A 20048-nucleotide genomic window follows, 5' to 3' on the forward strand; every position below is an offset into this window, starting at 1 on the left:
ACTGATACTAAAATTTAGCACACAAAAGTTTTCAACAAAGTTTTGGTTCATAACAAAAACAAAGCACTTTACCTTGATATTAGACGGGCACCCATAACAGTAGGAAAATGATAAAAAAAATACCCAGCAGACTCACTTGAATTCTTTCTCTGACTTTCCTCGTAGGTCTCTGACCAGCCACTGGTTAGTGAAGGCATCTTGGGGAGGCATCCCATAACGCATCACTGCATTTAAGAAAGCCTTCCTCTGCCGTGCGTTGAATCCCAGTACCTGACAGGTAAGAGGTCAAAATGCAAAAGAAAAGCTTAATAGAAAGTCAACAGAAAGATGTGACTCCTCCAACACTGTGCAGTTAATTTTTTTTCCTTGCACATTCACTCGTCTCGTGGAAGGAACCAAAAATTCACCTCGATGTTCCCACCAACCCTGGCCAACAGTGGGGGTAGAGGCTTGTCCCGGTCGTTCCTCAGCCCTTTGCGGTTTGGTCTGCGGGCATTGGCTATGAGCAAAGAAGCACGGTTAGTCAGTCTGTCTGAAGGTCTGAAAGTCAGCGCCAACTCCACCGAAGCCATGAGGATGAAAAGTTCAACAGTAAATTTTGCATGATCGTGTGTGCACTTATCGTCCTAAACTTTCCACTTACGGCTCATTGGCTCACTCTGATCCTGCTGAAGCTGGCCCTCTCTCCACACTTTACAATAAACGTTTCTTGAAGCGCAACGCTTTCAGAAAATTTACTACTGAAAGCAATCTGGCAGTACACATCATTTAATAAAACTCCAGTTACAGTAAGAAAAATACAACTGGTATATAAATGCACACCTTATAGCACCTTTTAATTGGAAAATAAATTTTATACAACATGTTTATTAACGGATACAAATTTAATAAATACAAGTGAACAGTTATATAAACAATTAATATAAACACAAACAATTTAATCTGCAAAGCGGGCGGCTCAGAGGACTGGGAAACCGTTGATCTTAATTTTCTTTCCCTGTATCCTTCTCTTATGCTTTTTCCTTTCCTTTTTCTTTCTGCCTTGCTTTGCCTCTCTACGCTCAACGCAGATGATGCAGTCACATTTCCTTTTTCGGCAGTTGTTGTTGAGGTTGTCGAGGAGGATATCATAGCTCTCGTCTGAATCTGAATAAACATCTGCGGGGGTGTTGGAAGGATGTTAGTGAATTATGTATCTCAGATGTGGAAAGACTTCTTATCATCTGTTAATAATCTGAACAGGAACTTCCGCCTCCATGTCAGCTTGTTATGATCAATAACTTCACTCAACTCCATCTTTATGACTAATGCCAAACTCCTCAGAGCACACACGTCCCAGTGTGAAAGATCTCCAACGGTCGTAACCAACTTACCTTCAGTCCGTTCATCAAAGTCCTCATCGCCCTCCTCTGAGGCCACCGAGTAATCGGACTGGTTATCAGACTGATCCTCCTGCCAGTCTAAAGAGACCACAGAGAAATGATGAGATGAGCGAGGAGAAAATACCAAAAAGGACAAAACTCTTCCCCACCAGGTCTGAATCTAACTGATCAACAACGAGATAAAAGTAACTCCTTGCAGAGGTTTAATCACAGGTTAGTAAGAGTTCAACCAGTAGGGGGAGTTACTGTGTTAAAACTGCATTTGAACTACTAGATTACTGCCACTGATTAGCTTTGACTGCTGCAATAAACAAAAAGAAAAGATCCTTCACTGATATTGTTAATGTTTACACAGCTATTTACAAGTGAAAAGCCTACTGTGGCTCTAACAGCATTAGTTTTTGGTTTATTGGGGGACTGACACAGGGAAAAAAAAACAGATCATTAAAACAAAACTAGTTCAACTGCTTCTGTGTTTTGCAGTTTGATGTTTGTTTCTTCAGAACTGTCACTCTCCCAAAATAAGGTCTTAAAATGTGAAGCAGAAGGGTTAGGGAGAGGACTGTAGCTTTGGTGATTTTATCAACAAATCCTAATAAATGTTCATGTTATTGCTTTTCCTGGACCTCAAAAATCTACAAAAGCTACTAGAAATATACAATGAATAGTATGGACTTTTTTTTAATATAATTAATATTAAAACTTAACATATTTGAACAAAACCTTGTTGAAAGCTGCACTTATTACAATTGCCATGGCTTGTTGTTTCCAGCTAATAAAGCTAATAATGTCCCTGTCTGTCATATATGATCTCTGACAATGGAGTTCACTGAATGGAATAATGTTAGAGAGCAAATAAGCACTGAATGAATGGAATACTGGCAACTGATAATCGATTTCCTCCTTTTATTAATGTTTGGATGTTTTTCTGCAAGTTTCACGATGTAAAACTATAACATCAAGATATTGCAGACCTGAGTCATGTGCATGACCTCCCCTTCCCCCTCTATGTCTACACTGCGTTTACACTCAGAAAAAAAGAAAGGAGGTCAGTTCAAAACCAGTGGAGGCCTGTTTTTCCTCACACAGGAAATGAATGATAAATAAATAAAGGTTGCAGAAAAAAGTTGACCCTATGAGCAGAATCTCCCTTCGATAGACTGCACTCCATCTCTCTTCTTATGGGAGCTGGGACAGGCTCCAGTCCAACTCCCCGGACCCTGCGGTTAAATTGGTCGGATGGATGAGGAGAATAAAAAGCAAATAGTCCGTGACAGATGCATTTTCTCATGTCTGTGCAATCAGACATCATACAGACTATACTCAGGAGCTGGCAGGTTAATCTCCACTTAATGGGCGATCACACACAGCTCAGCTGAGTGACGTCTAAAAAATGTTTATCAGCACTGAGTGAAAATGGCTGTTGTGTTGTTTGCTGTGCCCTATCACACGGTCTGCCTGTGCATCCAGCCAAATCTGCTGCTGCCCCCTACTGTTTTAATGCTAAGCCAACGGCTGTACTGTAATAATATTCCCTTTGTGCCATTTTCTAGTCAGAGCAAATTACATCTAGAAAAGGGGCCTTAACTACCTACAATGTGAGTCTGTCTATCCGCCTATTTTGTGTGAGCATATCTCCTAAAGTTTGATTTCTAGCATTTCTAGCTTAGTGAGAGGCCTTATCCTTCTGAAAAAATAGATTTTAAACTGATCTAAACATTTCAAAAATAACATCAACTACCACATTTCTACACCTGAGCACAAACTAAAACAAAACTTCATGCCATAATCTCACTGTCGCTGCTACTATATTACCACCACATCAACACCACACAAACACAAATCCACCACTGGTACCGCACTCCACACACACACAAGAAGAGGTTGCATTATATATTGTTCTGTACCCTGTCTTATACCTCGGTCCTCCTGGGAGCCATCATTGTAGTTGACTGGCTTTCGAGTTCTTTTGCCTTTGCCCAAATTGCGGGCGAGATCCTCCTGCTGTTGCTCGTAGTGGTGCCGAAGCAGCTTCTCCCAGTAGTCTGGATCAACACTTTCTTCCTGCTTGATCACCTCCCTTTCCACCTCCTCCTCCTTTAAAACATTTTTTTTAATACAGTGCACATAAAGACTGCTTATTCGTGCTTAGACTTTGAGTTTGACTACTAAAGATGCTCTAAAATGTCAAAAAATTAAAGCCCGATAGGTAAAGTGATATACTCATATACGCACATTGTAGCCATACTAATACTGTACCTCATCATCTTCATCTTTCACCACATACTGTGCCACTTTGAAGGAGCTGAGGTATTCGTTCATGCTCTGGAGCTCAGTGTCGTCTGTGGCATCCTGGTTCCTGTCAAGCAAACGGTCAATTGCCTGATCATCGTAGTGGATCACACTGCTGTCATCCTCCTTGTTGTCCCCTGAAAGTAGAATAAGTGGAAAAAGAAGGAAGGATAGGAGGAAGAGAAATTCGAATTTAATGCTCAAAACATCTCTGGCATCCCAGTGGAGAAGTCATAATTCCACCTCTTTCTCTTTGCTTTTACACTCAATGCAACTAGTGATGCGCAGAACCAGCCGACTGGATAATTAACCAATAAAACTTTGCTGCTTTCACTACTCTGCACCAGGGATAGTTGTTTAAACTAGTCATTCATATTTTTTTGTATAAACCAGTCAACCCCACTCCCCACCCCCATCTCTGACAGGAAGTTTTAAACAAGTACTGTGGAAAGTAACACAGATAAGAGACCTGCAAACCAGCAAAGTTCTGCACTATCTTGATCTAGAAAATGAAACAGCTGTGAGTTTCAAGAGTAAACTGACATATAACCACTCAACTGGAGCAATGCATAAACCACATTCTGCACAGTGTGGACACTATGGCCTAATTTAGATTTCTGTGGTGAATCTCTGTAGATTCTATGACTTAACCTACGCAAGCGGCCAATAATGATGCTGGTATATATGCTTGTGTGTGGAGTATTATGTGACAGTTACCCCGTGGTCATGTCTCGGCTTCTTATATGCGGTGCCAGCCGGCAGAACTAAATAAAATGCTGTGACTTTTTCCCCTCCTCAGTCCTTGCTCTGTGTTGTGTCTGGTTTTTTTTTTTTCAAGGGCAAACATATTTAACTTTTTCCACTTCTTTGCACATTCCCGTTACATCTAATCAGATAGTTTCAGCAATCCTCCAGGAATTTGCTGACATTTATTAGTCCTTTTATCGATCCTATGATTATTATTCCTATTGAGGCGCTGATTGTTATTCTCTCACTGATCAATTCAAAAGCTGCAGTGAAAACATAGCTGTAGATGCACAGGAGTACTGAACAGGTACATCACGTCAGGTTACTCTGTAGGCTTTCAGATGGCTTTGCAGATACGACATAACTATAGGATAGATTAACCAGTAACATACAGAGAAAAAGGCTCCCAGTGCTAAAATTAATATCAGCCCCACTCACCAAACTAAGCGGACATTGTGTGTGTATGTGTGCCATCTGTCAGAAGCTCAACACTGACTCACCATCTCCAACTTCATCTTTAAACAGTTCTTCAGTTCCAAACTTGAGGATGTCATCAAGCTCCTGCTTGGACATGGAGCCCATCTTAGATCCGAGGCCGGGTCGCACCACCAGGTGGGTGAGCATCATCTTCTTCTTTGCCACCTGGTGGAAGCAAAAAGGTGGAGGTCAAGCTACCAGTCAATATGTGATCATTGCAATTCAATACATTTGCTAAAGTGGTGTTAATTTTCACAGACCTGTGTGATCCTCTCCTCCACAGACGCTTTGGTAACAAAGCGATAAATCATCACTTTCCTGTTCTGGCCAATACGATGAGCTCTGCTGAAGGCCTGTGAAGCACACATGAAACAGCATAATCACCCCTCAAAATAAACACTCATACTGGCGCAGATGTTAGGTTAGTCATGTGGTTTGCATACCTGGATGTCATTGTGGGGATTCCAGTCGGAGTCATAGATAATAACAGTATCAGCAGAAGCTAGGTTAATGCCCAAACCACCAGCTCTGGTAGAGAGGAGGAAGGCAAACTGCTGAGCACCAGGAGCTGTTGGAAAGAGGAGCAAAATTAAAATTAGAAAAACAGACATCAACTCTGCTGTGCTGAGAGGCAAAACTGACAAATAGCTACACACGCCTCACCATTAAAGCGATCAATGGCCTCCTGTCTCAAGTTGCCAGTGACTCCTCCATCAATCCTCTCATATTTGTAACCCTCGTTCTCCAGGAAGTCCTCTAGCAAGTCGAGCATTTTAGTCATCTGGGAGAAAACCAAAACCCTGTGGCCTCCTTCTTTCAGCCGTCTCATCATCTTCTGGAGCAGCATCAGTTTCCCTGAAGACTTGGTCAGGGCAGTGCCTTCATACATGCCATTTGGAAGTTTTGGCGCTTCCTGAAATTAAGGAAGTGATGTATTAAACAAGTTTAAAAGAAACACAAAAAAACTAAATTAAACTAAATGTATAAAAAACATACATTGGCAGCTGCTGGAAAGAGGTAGGGGTGGTTACAGCACTTTTTGAGGTCCATCACAACATTGAGCAGAGATACTTGATTTCCTCCTCCACGAGTGTTCAGGGCCTCAAAGTTACGTGTTAAAATGAACTTGTAGTATTTCCTGAAGTACAAAAAGAGAAGTAAAAGAGGCGTGAAAAAATAGACTGCAAAGATAAAACAACGGAAAACATGAGCAGGATTAAAGCTTCAAGGGTGACCTGTTATGCTCATTTCCTATTCCATATGTTGCTGCAAATGGTTCTATATGAAGTTTGTATTATTCACAGTTGAAAATAATATTCATCTATCTTATACTGGGCATTGCTGCAAGCCCTCATTTTAACCTCTACATGAAACAAACAGTTTAAGCTTCCCTCCCAACCACCTTCTGACTGACTGCCGCTTGCAAACAGAAGACAGTTGTGAATGCCGAGTTGAGTTTAGTGCCTAAGAGGAGACCATCTTATGGCGTGTTCAAATCAAAAATCAAGCCTGTTGCACAATTCCATACAAGGTTTTATGCAAAGATTATGGATTGTTTCCACGTTGCAAAGAATTTGCTTTAAGCTGGAGTGCGAAAACCTGTCAGATGACACTGCAAAAATAACCAAAGAACCAAAAATAGAAGACAAGCGTGTTTTAGTCATTTGTGGGCAGATTCAGTTGTATGATTCAAGTTGACTTTTCTGTAGAGACAGGCGAATGCCAGAGAGGCCTTGAAGAAAAGACAGGGAATCGTAGGACCTCCTGGTAAGTCCTGAATACATGTTACTGTCAATCTAATTGCAGCTATCAGCAGTATTTATTACATTTGCTCCTTCTCCTCCAACTCGTAGCAAATATTTGTGGGTTTCCAAAACCATCAGACAGAATCTGTGACCAGCACAAGGCGAAACTTTGCTTTGTCTTTTCTTTGACCACACCATTTGGAATATCCCCTTTCACTGTCGACAGCAGAAAAACTGTCTGAGCTGTTTGAAGTCTGAGCTTCAGGCTCATAGGTATAACTCTGCCATACTCTGGGCACATTATTTGAAACTATGGCATGTTTAATTCAATTCAATTCAATTAATTTTAATTTTATTTATATACTGCCAAATCAACAACTGTCACCTCAAGGTGCTTTATATTGTAAGGTAAAGACCCTACAACAATACAGATAAACCTCCAACAATCAATGAGCCTTTATGAGCAAGCACCTGGCGACAGTGGGAAAGAAAAACGTCCTTTTTTCATTTTTCCAAACATGGATTTGCAGCTACTGCTACAAAGTTTTTTATTGCTTACTTTTGCATGGAGCTCAGCTCCACTCGAACAATGAGCTCGGTCTTTGAAGGCATGTGTTTAAATACATCAGCCTTCAGCCTCCTGAGCATGTGTGGTCCCAGCATGTCATGGAGCTTCTTGATCTGGTCCTCTTTGGCGATGTCTGCAAACTCTTCCAGAAACCCTTCGAGGTTACTGCATGAAAAAAAAAAAAAATTAAAAAGCCACATGAATCACAGTGGATGTCATCACTGTATCTGCAGTACAGCTACACCTGCTGTAGCCCTGCGCTGTGTGGAGGTACTGACTTGAATCTCTCTGGGGTTAAAAAGTTCAGCAAGTGGAAGAGCTCCTCCAGGTTGTTCTGAAGTGGAGTGCCTGTAAGCAGCAGCTTGTGTTGCAGCGGGTAGTTGTTCAACACTCTGAAGAACTGAGAGAAAGACAGAAAACGTACAGTACAAACCTGGGCACTGGAGCCAAGAAAATTACAGCATTAAACTGTTATGTCCAGCATTGTGTGTCCAGTGATGAAGGGTCACCAACAAACTTTTGTTTTTGTAAAAGAATAGAAAAGAAAAAAAAGCCTTTGTTGTCACCTTGGACTGGTTGTTCTTCAGTCTGTGTGCCTCATCTACAACCAGACATGCCCATTCAATGGAGCCCAGCACAGCCTGGTCAATGGTGATCAATTCATAGGATGTCAACAGAACATGGAACTTGACTGGTGAGTCTTTCTGTAATATGCAGAAAAAAAGTGATTTTTAGTTAAGCTGCAAAACTGGGAAATAAGTGGAAACGATTACAAATATTACAGCTGCAAGTGCCGCAACTAAAGCTGATGGGACCTGGCAACCACTAGTATGCAAGGTAATACAGTGGAACCCCGACTTACGAATACCCCATTTAACGAAAAATTCAAGTTACGAAGGCACTTAACGGCAATATTTCTGCCCGTGTTACAGCAAAATGCCCGAGTAACGAAATCCGCTGTCTCTGACTGGCTGAGCCCAGAATGCCTACAATGCCCACAATGCCTTCCGAATCATGTGACAACCCCCTTGGCTTTCGTACTTGCGCTTCACTGTTCCACTTGAACGACGTATTGTTGTTGCAGTTAGCAATTAGCCTATAGCCTATCGTTCACTCAAAAGGCGTGATGGGTGCTTCGACTTACGAAAATTTTCGACTTACGAAAGACCCAAATTAATTTCGTAAGTCGGGGTTCCACTGTACTTCAAAGCCACTACACTCTGAAAAAGCAGTTTGTTTGTTTTTTTTACTTACCTTCATCTTGGACGCCTTTTTTCCTCCTCTGATGGCGTTTCCCTCAAAGGAGAACTCATTCTCTCTAATAACAGCCCTGCTGTCTTTGTCCCCTATATAAGTGACCACATACATGTCAGGAGCCCACATCTCAAACTCCCTCTCCCAGTTAATGATAGTGGACAGAGGAGCGCTGACAAGGAAGGGACCTTTGGAGTGACCCTGTACCAATGGAGAACAGAGTTAGAATACATATTTAAAAAATTAACATGCAAAGATGATTCATAATTTAATATCAGATAAATTACACAACTGCATTTGTCTTGCCCTGCCTTTAGGATCGAGCTCCTTACTTGGAATTCATCCCCTTTAATGGGCAGAGTTACTGTGTGTCACATGTCTGCAACCCCAACCACTAACACTGACTGACAGGGGAGGGCAGACTGGACAAAACGGTGTCAGTTAGCATATACAAGTCTTACTAAAGACAAAACAATACAGCATTAGCCTTATAAATCAAACATTATCAGGTACTGTGTTGTACTTTTAACTGTTAAAACAAGCTTAATGCATTCATATTTATAAAATAAACAGCCCCTTACCTCCTTGTACAATGAGTAGAGGAAGACAGCTGTCTGAACTGTCTTGCCCAAACCCATCTCGTCAGCCAGGATTGTGTCAGTGGCTTGAGCCCAAGAAAACCTGAGCCAGTTCAAACCTTCCAGCTGGTAGGGATGCAGAGTTCCTCCTGTGCTGTCCAGATAGTCAGGCTGACGGTCAAACTTGATGGTGGGCTGGAAAGAAAAAAACAAAATTGCTGACCCGATTTGAGGAGTGAGCTTTTACACGGTCATCAATAATCCATCAGAATAAAGCAATTTAAGAAAAAGGTTGTATTTTGGTGCACGTACATCTACAACTGGATTAGCAGGAGGTCGCTCTGCCTTCTTCACTTTGACTGTCTTTTTCAGCTTCTTGCCAGGTCTGCCTTCCTCACCCATCATCAACTCTCTTATAGACAGAGTAGGAAAAAAAGGTAAGACTGACTAATTTATTGACTGTTTTTTAATGTAAACAGAAAAAAAGACATCAAACTGCCACAAATATCTCTATATGCCACCTAATTTACGTCCTAGAAAAGGAGTAGAATTAATTTTACAATTATTTGATAAGATAAGATAAGATAACCTTTATTAGTCCCACACGTGGGAAATTTGTTTTGTCACAGCAGGAAGTGGACAGTGCAAAAGTTATGAAGCAAAAATTAGAATAAAATAAAATAAGAATAAATACAGTACACAACTGTACAGAATAGAATAAAATAAAATACTATATACAGTAGTATTTTATTTTTACCCTACTTTAAGATATCAACAGTCGTGGCACAACCTGAGCAAACAGCTACATGACACTTAGTACACTACTGCATACCTGTGATTCCAGTAAGTCTGTTTGTAGGTGTCATACTCTGGAATGTCCATGTCTTCACTCTCCCAGGTGGACTGATCATACGGCAGATCTCTCCACTTGATCAGGTAATGCACATTATTCTTTTTATCAACACTATCAGGATAAAACAGACAGAAGATATTCTGTTGTGATAAAATGGTATACCTAAATGCTTCTGTTTTGTTGTCCTACTGTCTTTGACAGTTTGACAAAGTTTTTCTTTTACATGGTGACATTATAAGACACTGGCTTCAAGATACTTCAATATGTGGAATCGATCCCTCTCATTCACTCTTCCTCTTATATTTCCTCTTACTACTCCAAACTTGGATACTTTGTCACCCTAACCCTTTATTGACAAAATAACCACAAAAAAACAACCAAACACCTAGTGACAAACATTCAGCATTACTCCTGCACAAGCATAAGCAACTGTGCACTGTGAATCAACACTGTGCACTGTGTTGTCATTGTGGTTTGTTATCGCAAGTAGACAAAGGCCGTACACAGCATGAGAAAAAAAATGAGAAAGGCATTGTGTTCTACTCTGAGTGCATGTTACCCATGCACATATAGCACGAGAGCAGCTGTCGTCTTCACCTTATGTGCACAGTGATGCTGTATTTATAGAATAATGTTCATTAAACATTAATGTTTTACTTTGAACTGAAACTCCTTCCTGACACTCCACACACAAAGCATACAGAATACAAATGATATGTATGTATTAAAACAGCAATACTGCAGTGCTAATTCCATTTGAGGTCTCCACTCAGCAAATTGTATTTACTTTGTTAACTTACTTTTGTTTCTTGCTTCGAAACCTGCTTAGTGTTCTTGTTTCATTTGTATCCTACCTGTGGTTAAGGACGCGGTGGATCATCAGCCACTCCATCTTAACTCCATAGCGGCAAAACTCCTCCTCCATGTGGACAAAGAGTGGATCTTTGTTCTTCCTCTTCGTGCTTTTGTCATCGTCACCCTCGCCTCCAAAGTCAGCAGGCGGCGGTTCATCCATGTCAGTCTTCCTTTGGTAGTTGCGGAACATCACTTGGCAGTTCAGCTCCAACTGGGCGAGAGTAAACAAGGGGGTGTCATGTGCTGAGTATGTTACAAAAAGGAAAAAATAAAACCTCATTCTCATCTACAGGTGGATGCAATGGTAGTACCTGTAGCTCCTGCACCCAGGAGCAGTGCCAGTACGACATGTTGCACCACTTGACAAAGAACTCCCTCTCTCTACGGCCTGCCAGAGGTGGTGGGTCAGGAGCATCAGCAGGCAGATCAGCAGGCCGGGGTACAGGCATAGGGGCTGGTGCTTCTCCCCAGCGCCATGTTAAAACCTTCTGCACTTTTCCCTTCATCGGTGGACACTGTGAGAAAGTGTGGACAGCAGAGGAAATAGTTATAAAAAGGAAGAACAACTAATCAACAAAAGCGTTGTGAAACTGAGAAGAAAACCTGTCCTGAAAAATTATATGAGTGCTTAATTGTAAAAAACACAAAAAATCTTCAAATAAAAGCTGTATGACTGCCATTTTTTCCTCTAAAATGCTGCAGGTAAACTTATGCACATCAAGAGAAAAGGCTCTTTATCTCCAGTGCAACTTGGAATTTGTAATCCACATGCACGCCCACGTGAGCACGCGCAGTCTCGTATGCACCAGTGCTCAGTGCTCACCTTGCAGCGGGGGCAGATCCATTCTCCATTGGGGATCTCGGGGAGAGGAGGGTTGAGGCAGTGGATGTGGTAGGAGGAGGGGCAGGTGTCACAGCAAAGCAGCTCTCCCCCGTCCTTACACACACGGCAAAACTCAATGTGGTGGTCGTCTTCCTCCTCCATCCCTTCATCCCTCCTGTCGTCATCGTCCTCACCTTCGGCCTCGGACATATCATCCCTGGCTTCCCACTGGATTCCCTCCTTCTCCTGGTGGCAGAATTACAGACAGAAGGAGGAGGTGTGCACGCGGGGGAAGAGGAAGAGGGGGGGAGGGGAGGGGAGGGGGGGGGGGCAGACAGGCAGGGAAGGTATGCGGAACGAAGTGAAAGAAAAAAAGGGAGGGGTGTGTGTATGCGTGGGGGGGGATTGAAGAGCGCCGAGGGGTGGGGAGGGAGGGTGGTGTGCATTGCGTGCGTGTGGAGTAGTCAGAGGAAGGGAGGGAGGCAGGCAGGGGAGGGCCGAGAAGAGGAAATGGAGGATGGGTGAGATGTGTGGTGGGGAGCAGGATAGGATTGACGGGAACATGAGCAAAATGGTTGTTGGGGTGGGGGGAGAAAGGGACAAAGAGAAATGGAGAACACTACAGTCAACCCTGCTGCCAGTGCAACTTCCACACAAAATATTTTAACATCCATGTTTCATGCAATTTTTGCCCTCCTGATTCAAACTTTGAAAATCAGGCGCATTTGCTCTAACAGTCTGCCAAGCACATCTCTCAGAGGATTCAGGGTTCCAGTACTCACACAGTGCGGGCAGCTCCACTTGCCCTCAGGTGCCTTCTCCATGTCAGGGTCCAGACAGACCATGTGATAAGCTCTCGGACAGGTGTCACACAAAATGATCTCTCCTCCCTGCTGACACACCTCACAGTAATCCTGGTGGTCTGTCTCATAGCCGTCACCATCTTCTGTCTCCACTGAGAAAAGACAGAAAAGTAGCAGGAAAAAATAGGTACAGAGAACTGACACATAGGGGATATCAGCCTTCACTTCAGCCTTGACTTTGCTCTTGTTAAACAAACCACCTACATTACACACATTTCTTTTCTTCCTGGTAATGTTGATATAATATCACACTTTTATTTCAGTATGTTTCCAACCTTTTTTCTTTTTCTTTGCACTTTTGGGCTTCTTCTTAGGACGACTGCTGCGGCTGGAGCCATCTGACACTGAGAAGCTCCCATCATCAAAGTCGCTGTCAACATCAGGTTCGTCTTCATCGCTCTAATGAAGTCAACAAGCAAAGGGAAAAGATTGATATGAGTACCTTGTTTCATTACAGCACATCATCAGTATTTGGATCCCAGTGATTAAATATGTAGAAATAAAGTCACTGTGTGCCAATTTTAATATCTCACAGAGGAGCGCTTCCTCTTGCTGTTGAGGCCTCCAAGTTTAATTTTGAGTGGAGCCACCTTCTTAGGTTTTGGTTTCGGTGGAGGCTTAGATGTAGGCTTCGACCTCCTACGAGCATTGGGACCTCAAGAGAAGAGAAGATGTAAATTTATTTAAAACAGCCAAAATCTTAATTCTGTATAAACTTCATAAAGTCATAAACTCTGTCCTATTTTACCTTTGCCCTCTTTGGTCTTGGCCTTGCGGAGAGGAGGTGCTGGGGCTGCTGGGGGTGCAGTAGGCGCTGGAGCAGCAGCAGGAGTTGAAACAGGTGGAGTCAATGTAGCAGGAGCGGTATCTGCCCCGCTCTCTGTCCCTGCCACCACCATGTTCTCCACAGCTGCCGCCACATTGGCAGCTGCCAGGGCTGCATTAGCAGTGGCACAACCCTGCGGGGAAACAAAGCACACAGTGAGAACCTCTGCTCTCTAGAAGTGTATAGTATTACAGAAGAACAAAAGACCTCAATATTTAATACCTTCAGAGGGTTGTTTGTACTGAATTCACGCCACTTAGCCATCATTAAAGTCATCATCTTGGACACAGCAATTTTGGGGTTCTTAGCTGCAATTAATGGCCTAAAAACACAAAGTGGGCAACATTTTTATACTGTTACATAAATATTTATGCACAAATCTGTAGTAACAGAGTAGATGCAGACTTTACTATCAAAGCCTAATAATGATGAGGGTGTCTTCACCTGACAAACTGACTGAAGGCCTTGTAGTTGGTGAGGGAGCTGTAGTCTTCCTGAGTAAAGACGTGGTCAATGTCTTTCATGCCCCAGGCTTCCAGCAGCTGGGTGGAGCTTTTCGGCTGAGGTGGGAGGAGAGAGTCGAAAAGGACAACGAGGAAGGTTAATGTCACACGTCAGCCCTGCAGTAAGTAAACAAAGTCTGCATGAGGGCCTGAATTAAACTCTACCTGGCAATCATCGTCATCGTCCTCATCATCTTCTGGCTCTGGGTCTTTACGTTTGCTCTTTGAGCTGGACGAGCCTCCTTTCTCTGCCGCCGCAACTCCCTTCTTCTTGTCTTTGGCGGAGCTGGACCGTTTCTTCTTTTTCCTCCCTGGTGCATAATCACTTCCTTCACTCTCTGACCGCATACCTCCCTCATCAGCATCCCTCTCTGCTGCCTCCACTCCAAGCAGGTGCTCTGGGGAGCTGACTGGCAACTCCTGTAAGATAAAGAACCACACTGCTGGGTTTTATGTATAACACAGAAATTAGACGCTAAAATGACATCTTTCTTTGTCTTGTTTCTTGTAAAGGTCCTGGCACTCTATTAGGCTTGGGGAATGAAAAGACACTGGGCTGTCATTCACAGCGCTGCTATGGTCAACATATGACTCATCACTAATTTCAGAAGAAGCTAAAACAGTCAGTCGCTTCATCTATTGTTCAGTTGACACAGAACGGGTCTTTTTACTTATTTTTCAGCACAAATGCTAAATATTTCCTGATATTAATGTTTGTTTTCCCCATTTTATGTGAGTGATAATTAAATATATATTGTAGACAATGTGTTTTAAATGCACTGGCCTGGCCTATGGAAAATTATACATTTGCTAGTAATTGGTTCATTATACATGAATTGATTTTACCTCTTCTTCGTTCAGCTGCTCTCTTTAAGGGCCACTACAGTGGATCACCTGCCTCCATCTCACCCTATCCCTCCCTATTACCCTCCTCTGTCACACCAACCCCTCCTTTACTGCATCCATGAATCTTCTCTGAGGTCTTACTCTTTTTCTCCTGCCTGCCATCTTTAACATCCTTTTCCCAATACATCCACTATCCCTCCTCTGCACTTGTCCTAACCATTTCAGCCTTGCCTCTCTGACTCGGTCTCCACAACTGCTGAAATTTATAATAAAAGTGCTACACCCTTATTTCAGGGTATTTGGGTCTTGGTTTCCCATCTCATGAAATTACTGTTTGCAACACAACCACCTATAGTTAAGTCAATTTTGTTTAGATTTTTACTTGTCCAGCTCCTGTATGTTAATTAATTTTCCTATTAAACTTTAATCCTTTCTTTTGAGTGCCTTATTTAGCTATTTGTTTTCCATATTTCATTTTACCAAGCGATTATACTTTACTACTTTATCTAAACCTAGGCTGCACTTGCACTTCCTATTGAATCTTGTCAACTTTTTCCAAATAAAATCTACACTATTTTGTATTAAATACACCCTACATCCATGCAGATTTTTTCACAACTTCGCGGAAAGAATAAAATGTGTAAGTGTGTGAAAAGAGCACTTCATAAGTCTTCACTTGGCTGCAACATAATCCATTACTTTTGGTTGTTTTATGCATGTGCAGTAAAATCAAGAGTAGAACAGCATCTGTTGTGCTGACAGCTGAAAGAAATGTTTACAAAGACAAATCTGTCACAATCTTTAAAAAAATGAAAAGAAAAGAGGATTCCCTCAGTCACAGGCTTAAACTTTGTGCAACTCACCTCTCGGATCGGTCTCTGCCGCTTGCTGCTCCTATTCTCTCGGCTGCTCTTCTTGGCTTTCTTCTTCTTCTTGGACTTTGGTACCTCTTCTACGTCAGACACAGCATCCTCCGGCTCGTCCTCATCTGCCGGCGACACGCTTTCATTAGAGACACAGTGCATGCACACACACACACACACACACACACACACACACACACGGACAGGAGCACCACCGCTGCAGGCCGAAGGGAGAAAACAGGAGACCGCGCACTGGCACGACTGGCACACGTCCGTGCACGCACGCAGACACACACAAGGCGAAAGCCACAAAAGCGCAGGTTGAAACTTGTCCGTTTTCTGTGTTTGAAACTTTGACAGCTCACGCCCACGCTCGCGGAGAGACCCGCGAAAGAAGAAGGGGGCCGAAGAGGAAAAGGAGAAACTCTAAACACTTGCTTGCCAAGTTAGCTAACTAATCTATCATGGCGAGTGACGGACGGCCCGGGCAGACTACTCACGGCTAGCTGAAGCTAACATTAGCATCGCGTTGAAGGCGAGCTCAAGTTACGGAGATGGACCTTCTTCTTCGGAGGCTAAAAAAAAATAAATAAATAACAGGCGAGCTTACCGTGAATTAGTGAGTGCTCGTCCACGGTCCCAAAGTCGTCCCTCTCATCCTCGCTGCACGACATTTTCCCCTGCGTTTTAATTTTATTTCTTGCTGGTCGAATTAATCCCTCCTAAACCTTGCTCCTCGGTCGGCGAGGGAGGAGGGAAAATGACGTGGGACTGGTGGAGAATGAACCGGGGGTGTCCAGGAAGGGAGGGGGTAGTAGTGGTGGTGGTGGTGGTGGGTGCTGGAGAGAAAAATATATATAATAATAATAGCAATAAATGGCATCGGAGGGTAGCTAAGCCTTGCCCGTTTCCTATTATTTACACAGCATCTAATTGTCCACCTGCCTGCTCAAACAAGTTGGATAACTTCATTATCTGTGACATTTATCGGCTGTTGATTTCCAGGTATATTTTTACAATGAACTTCAGCGTGGCATCCGTGGTTACTTCAAATGCACACCGTGAAATCGGACTGTTGAGTTAAAGCGTTGTATGAGAGCAAAGTTGAAGCATTACGAAGCCAATCTCCTAACATTAGAAACTTACAGTAGTGTGCTTGTAGTCCCGGCTCGAGGTGTGCTCTCCCCCCTCCCCTCTTCCTCTCTGTCGGTGCGAGAATTGCCACAAATCAGCCTGTTTGTGTGGCAAGGTTCATTCATTAAGCCCGATTAAACGGGTGATGAGGGAAATTCAAAAAACGAGCCGTCAACGACCCCAAAACACGCTGCTCCGTCCCCCTCTTCGCTCTCTCCCCCAGCCCTTACAGGCAGCGCTTAGCTAACATCCTCACAAACACACAAAGGGGGCAGACATCCCATAATAATCCCCCCCCTCCCACACTCACACAGGACTCTGCATAGTTACCTCGCAACGGACAGACCATAATACTCAAGCCTGTCCCCACCCCCCACCCCTCCACCACCACGCGCGCGCCCGCACGCACACTTCCACACGCACCATGCTCACTGCATGCACTCACACTCCTTCCCCTCTCCACTGGCAGTCCCAGCCCCCTTAGCAACCCCGTTGTCATGGTGACACCCCCCCCTTACTCCCTGACAGACCATAATACTCAAGCAGTAGCAGTATACATCCCATAATATACAACTCCTAAAAAGACAAGAAAGAGAAAAAAAACACTAGTGAGCTGGGTCTCCAGGGGAGCGCAAGTCCACTGGTGACAGACCATAATACTCACAGAGCATCCACCTGGTAGTGAGCAGGACTACAACTAGAAGTCATTTAGCCTTCACTCTTTCCTTTGGATTCATACAGGTAGGCAGCATGCCGACTGCGTTCGGGTCAAACAGGCCTGCTGAGCAGGAAGTGCTGCCCATCTCTGGGCCTCCTGTTCCTGTGGTATCAGCACAGGTGGAGAGTACCCAGGGCCACCCCAGTGACAGAGAAGACTGCCATCGGTTCCTCCAGGATTATCTCCTCCACCCGGATCACAAACCAGCAGGTATGTACCAGCACAGCAGTGGTTAGAAAGTAATTCCTTCATTAAAAAAATAAACAAACAAATATTCCCTCCTTAAGTTTAATTTGTGACTTTTACAAAACTTTTTGAGAAGTTTTGTAAAAGTGTATCAACACCCACCCACTAGATCCTCACCTCCACCCTCTGAATATTTGCAGAAATAATGAAAGCCATGATATCCAAGTTTTATAATCTGTTTGTGTTTAGAGAGTGGATTATAGTGTTAATGGTGCTAGTTACATATGCTAAATGCAACATATGTAACTACCCCTAAAGTAAATGACTGTACTATAAATATAACAGACATATGTTTTAAATGTACAGAGTCCAAAGTAACATTACTTCACTGTGTGTGACTTTACAGGAGGATTAATATATTTTGTGATGAGCTCAGAAAGACACATGCAGAGATCATTTAAAAGTTGTTTCTACTAAAAGTTGTTTCTACTTGGTTTGTATCCAGAAGAATGATTTAAAAACACCTATAGACCTCCATTATCTAAACATCAGCATTGCTTTAGGGAAAAAAGGAAACCTTTAAATATCAAATGTTACACATTATTCATCCATCCAACCATGGAGACCTCCCTCTCCTCCCAGAACACATCTACTAGCTGTGGGAGCAGTCACCATGGCATTCCCAAGTCAGCTGACAAACATAATCTCTTCAGTGAGGCCTGGGTTTTCTCAAAGATTATAAATTGGAAAGACTCAAAACACCTCACCCATGACACGTCAAGGCAAATGTTATGCATGATGAGATGAATGACCTGTCACTGGAAAAATTATACAAAATACACAATATTGAAAGACTAGTTGTAAAACAGCTAACTGATAATCTGCAGAAGAATGGTTTATTTGAATAGTTTCGGTCAAGTTTCAGAGCTCATTACAGCACAGAAACAGCTTTAGTGAACGTTACAAATGATCTTCTTATAGCCTCTGACAGTGGACTTATCTCTGTGCTTGTCCTGCTTGACCTCAGTGCAACTTTCAATAGCACTGACCATTACAGCAAGTACAGCATGCTGTAGGTATTAAAGGTACTGTGCTGCAGTGATTTGAGTTATCTATCTATGTAATAGACTTAAATTTGTTCATGTAAATAGAGAGTCCTGTTCACACATTTAGGTTAATTATGGCGTTCCACAGGGTTCTGTGCTAGAACCAATTCCGTTTGCATTACACATGCTTCCCTTAGGCAGTATCATTAGAAGGCATAGCGCTATGCAGATGACACCCAACTTATCCATCTATGAAGCCAGATAACACACACCAATTAGTTAAACTGCAGGAATGTCTTAAAGACTTAAAGACCTGGATGACCTCAATTTTTCAGATTATAAATTCTGATGAAACTGATGTTATTGTAGTCGGGCCTAAAAATCTTAGATATGTGGTATTTTACCTGATGCTTACTCTGGATGGTATTACCTTGGCTTCCAGTAACACTGTAAGAAATCTTCGTGTCATTTGTGACCAGGATATGTCCTTCAAAGCACGTATTAAACAAATAAAACATCCTGTCTCAGAGTGACACTAAAAAACTAGTTCATGCATTTATGACTTCTAGGCTGGACTACTGTAATTCTTTATTATCAGGATGGCCTAAAAACTCCCTAGAAAGCCTTCGGTTGATTCAAAATGCTGCAGTGAGAGTACTGACAGGGACTAAAAAGAGAGAGCATATTTTTTTACTGGCTTCCCTTCATTGGCTCCCTGTTAAATCCAGAATTGAATTTAAAATCTTGCTCCTCACATACAAGGTCTTAAATAATCAGTCCCCATCTTATATTAATGACCTGATAGTACCATATCACCCCATTAGTGGGAGGCAGAGCTTTCAGCGTTCAGGCCCCTGTTCTGTGGAGCCAGCTTCCAGCTCGGATTCACCCTCTCTGCTTTTAAGATTAGGTTTAAAACTTTCATTTTTGATAAAACATATAGTTAGGGTTGGATCAGGTGATCCTGAATCCTCCCTTAGTTATGTTGCAATAGGTGTTGGCTGCCGGGGGATTCCCATGATGCACTGAGTGTTTCTTCTTCAGTCACTTTTTACACTCACATTTTTGGTTCTTTATATCTGTGTTTATACATCTCACTGCATTTAATTTTTAGTTATTACTCATCTCTGGCTCTCTTCCGGTCGTGGCAGGTCCCTGAACCTGATCCTGCTAGAGGTTTCTTCCTGTTAAAAGGGAGTTTTTCCTTCCCACTGTCGCCAAAGCGCTTGCTCATTGGGGTCATATGATTGTTGGGTTTTTCTCTAATTTCTCTGTATTATTGTAGCATCTTTACCTTATAATATAAAGCACCTTGCGGCAACTGTTTTAGTGATTTGGCAGTATATAAATAAAACTGGATTGACTTGAATTTTTAAAAAAGGGGCTGGGTTTTGAAACAAATAAAAAGCTAACAGCACATTTCCACCACAAAAAAACAATAACAAAAGAAAAGTCAAATCAGGGGTGCACAGTGGTGCAATGGATATTA

General features: G+C 42.7%; 1 protein-coding gene across 2 annotated transcripts in view; it reads right to left on the minus strand.

Moving 5' to 3' along the window:
- chd4b (chromodomain helicase DNA binding protein 4b) overlaps positions 1–16853 on the minus strand; it is a 25613-nt gene extending 8760 nt beyond the window's left edge. The window contains exons 1-30 of one of the 2 annotated variants that reach the window (XM_063488348.1): positions 16622–16853; positions 16086–16314; positions 15476–15600; positions 13932–14186; positions 13708–13823; positions 13486–13585; positions 13186–13396; positions 12971–13092; positions 12713–12836; positions 12357–12529; positions 11575–11820; positions 11063–11266; positions 10751–10962; positions 9876–10007; positions 9356–9455; positions 9047–9238; positions 8466–8666; positions 7778–7915; positions 7490–7611; positions 7203–7376; positions 5895–6036; positions 5562–5811; positions 5342–5466; positions 5159–5251; positions 4922–5063; positions 3642–3811; positions 3302–3479; positions 1374–1460; positions 408–499; positions 137–270 (exon numbers count right to left, since the gene is read on the minus strand). In XM_063488348.1, coding sequence (XP_063344418.1) covers positions 137–270; positions 408–499; positions 1374–1460; positions 3302–3479; positions 3642–3811; positions 4922–5063; positions 5159–5251; positions 5342–5466; positions 5562–5811; positions 5895–6036; positions 7203–7376; positions 7490–7611; positions 7778–7915; positions 8466–8666; positions 9047–9238; positions 9356–9455; positions 9876–10007; positions 10751–10962; positions 11063–11266; positions 11575–11820; positions 12357–12529; positions 12713–12836; positions 12971–13092; positions 13186–13396; positions 13486–13585; positions 13708–13823; positions 13932–14186; positions 15476–15600; positions 16086–16149 — 4424 coding nt within the window. In that variant the 5' untranslated portion in view covers positions 16150–16314; positions 16622–16853. Of the gene's footprint in view, positions 1–136; positions 271–407; positions 500–1373; positions 1461–3289; positions 3480–3641; positions 3812–4921; positions 5064–5158; positions 5252–5341; positions 5467–5561; positions 5812–5894; positions 6037–7202; positions 7377–7489; positions 7612–7777; positions 7916–8465; positions 8667–9046; positions 9239–9355; positions 9456–9875; positions 10008–10750; positions 10963–11062; positions 11267–11574; positions 11821–12356; positions 12530–12712; positions 12837–12970; positions 13093–13185; positions 13397–13485; positions 13586–13707; positions 13824–13931; positions 14187–15475; positions 15601–16085; positions 16315–16621 lie in introns of both variants that reach the window. The other variant, XM_063488347.1, reaches the window with a different exon arrangement.
- Positions 16854–20048: the final 3195 nt, after the last annotated feature.

This window comes from Pelmatolapia mariae, linkage group LG10_11, assembly GCF_036321145.2.
Source record: "Pelmatolapia mariae isolate MD_Pm_ZW linkage group LG10_11, Pm_UMD_F_2, whole genome shotgun sequence".
Lineage (NCBI taxonomy): Eukaryota > Metazoa > Chordata > Actinopteri > Cichliformes > Cichlidae > Pelmatolapia > Pelmatolapia mariae.